The sequence below is a fragment of the Penaeus japonicus genome, unplaced genomic scaffold (genome assembly GCF_977035675.1).
Source record: "Penaeus japonicus unplaced genomic scaffold, GWHDUDI00000001_assembly GWHDUDI00000002, whole genome shotgun sequence".
In the NCBI taxonomy this organism is placed as follows: Eukaryota; Metazoa; Arthropoda; class Malacostraca; order Decapoda; family Penaeidae; genus Penaeus; species Penaeus japonicus.
The window spans coordinates 49,911,726-49,914,225 of NW_028234404.1; the positions used below are offsets into that span (position 1 = coordinate 49,911,726).

At 39.5% G+C, this 2,500-nt stretch overlaps 1 protein-coding gene across 4 annotated transcripts in view; it reads left to right on the top strand.

Moving 5' to 3' along the window:
* Positions 1-2,500, top strand: part of LOC122248687 (phosphatidylinositol 3,4,5-trisphosphate 3-phosphatase and dual-specificity protein phosphatase PTEN) — a 67,669-nt gene that overhangs the window by 26,448 nt on the left and 38,721 nt on the right. For 3 of the 4 annotated variants that reach the window (XM_086552449.1, XM_043008870.2, XM_043008878.2), the window contains exon 8: positions 742-1,029. The exons of the other annotated variant lie outside the window; for it this stretch is intronic. In XM_086552449.1, the coding sequence (XP_086408575.1) occupies positions 742-1,029 (288 nt within the window). The remainder of the gene's footprint in view (positions 1-741; positions 1,030-2,500) is intronic. 4 annotated transcript variants of the gene reach the window in all.

Here is a 2,500-nt window from a genome sequence, read left to right on the forward strand (position 1 = left end):
CACACACAGACACATGCACACACAGACATACACACACAGATGCACATGCACACACAGATACACATGCACACACATAAATACACACATAGATACACACATAAATACACACATAAATACACACATAGATGCATGCATAGATGCACACATAGATGCACACATAGATGCACACATAGATGCACAGATAGATGCACACATAGATGCACACACACACACACACACACACACACACACACACACACACACACACACACACACACACACACACACACACACACACACACACACACACATGCACAGACACCCACACATACATAGATGCACAGACACAGATGCACACACATACATGCACACACAGACATACACACACAGATGCACATGCACACACAGATACACATGCACACACATAAATACACACATAGATACACACATAAATACACACATAGATGCATGCATAGATGCACACATAGATGCACACACACACACACACACACACACACACACACACACACACACACACACACACACACACACACACACACACACACACACACGTACACACATGTACACACACGCACACATGCACACACGCACACACACACAGATGCATACAATAACATACAAAGATAAATATCTAGACAGTGGTTAAGTATACAGTATGTCCATAAATGTGTTATGGGCAATAATGTTCCCTCAAATATGCATAAAGGAGATTATTTGGCAAGTATTTGTTGGTCTGTGCAGAAGCAATAGTTTTCGTGTGGCCAAGCATGACAACTATAGGCGCAAGAGACGCGAGTCTGGCGATGTGAGGGTGCTCCCCGGAGGCCTCGGTTGTGGTGGTGGGGGCAGACAAGACTCATGTGAGAATGAGAGGCACATTCGAGGGGAGGTTGAGAGCAAGAGCCTTCCCACAGGCCACCTTACCCATCTTACTGATGAGGAGTGGACCCCTATTGGCAATCTCAGTCCCCCTCCACATCCCCGCCAGCAAAGTCGCCACCGCCGTCGCCACCACACCCAGCACCTCCCGTAAGGATGCTGACCCTCTCATGTGGTGTTTTTAACTGAACCCCATTTCCCATAAAACTAGATAATTAGAAAATATCTATATCCTATTCAAGTTTCTGTACTAAAAATGTACATAAGCCTGATGGTGCTTTCTATGTAAATGCAAGAAAAACTGAATTGTTTAGAATAACATAGAAATGAAAATACTAATCAGTATAGACTGCCTTTGTAAATATTCCTGAATCTAGACAGATTTGGTATACAATACTTGGTACTGATTTTTTGCTAAATAGATAGTTATGATAGAAATATATATATAATGCAAATGAAAGTTATAGATCATAATGGCCTCATTGGAGTTGCGTGAAATGCAGTAGATAACACCATTGTTAGAAGGAGGCAGATCAAGCTAAATGAGGCTTACATTCAGTGCCTAACTATTTTAGTATGTGCAAAGAGAGCATATATTATCTGATGTTCTTTTGAACATTTATATAGTGCATAAGAGCCTACTTTTACTCAACTGGTTTTGAGGCACAACTTGTATATGAATTTCTTGAATGAGAATGGGATAATGTATTCAGAAAGAAGAACTTTTTATCTTGGAAAGGATTGGGTGTTCAATTAATCCACCAGCAAAACTGGGTTATTTTTTTGTCCCGAAGCCCTCCCCTTTTTCTCCCCCCAGTTTGTAATTAACTACTTTGGCCTTGTACCTCTCAATATGAGAATGCCCTCCATCTTTTTTGCTTGATGAATGTTATCTGAAATGTTGCTTTATAATGTACCTAGGAGTTTAAGAGCCTGTTCTTAGCAGATTAAGTGTTGAAAATCACCCCTCTATCCCCCTTATTTGCTGGTGTGGTATTTGATCATACCCATGTGAGTTTATGCCTTATCCAAATGTTTTCTGTGACATGTGACAAAGTATACAAATAATTACTATGCTACCTTGAGATAGGGGGGAGGGGGATGATATTTTCTTGTCACTTCTTTTTATTGATTGTGAAGCTTAGAATAGAAACACTTGGATTCTAAACTAGTTGTCACTGCTTACTTGACTTGTTTTATGGTTTTATGCATTTGTCTGAAAATTAACAGGTTTGTTTTAGTAACATTTTCTTTATATTATGCTTTTAAAGAACATATTTAAAAGAGTAAGCATGCAACATGTAGCTCACTCATAACATTAATTTTGTATGTGTTTCCATGTGCCATAAAATCAGTTTTTTTTTTTATATATATATTTTTTAAGTTGTCAATCAGGTAGGTGCCCCAGTTATGTATGACAAGTGATAATGATGAATACTGCTTGAGGCTGTGTGCATGCTGGCAGTGGGCAGGCTGGAGTTGGTGGGAGGTGTTCTGTTTGTGTCCTCACAAAATAAACTTTTATCAGTAGACAGAGGAAGCCTTTTCTACATTGATTCTTTTATGTGTCATCACTGAGTAAACACATGAACCATGTGGTACAAGCAAGAAAAGTTGATTG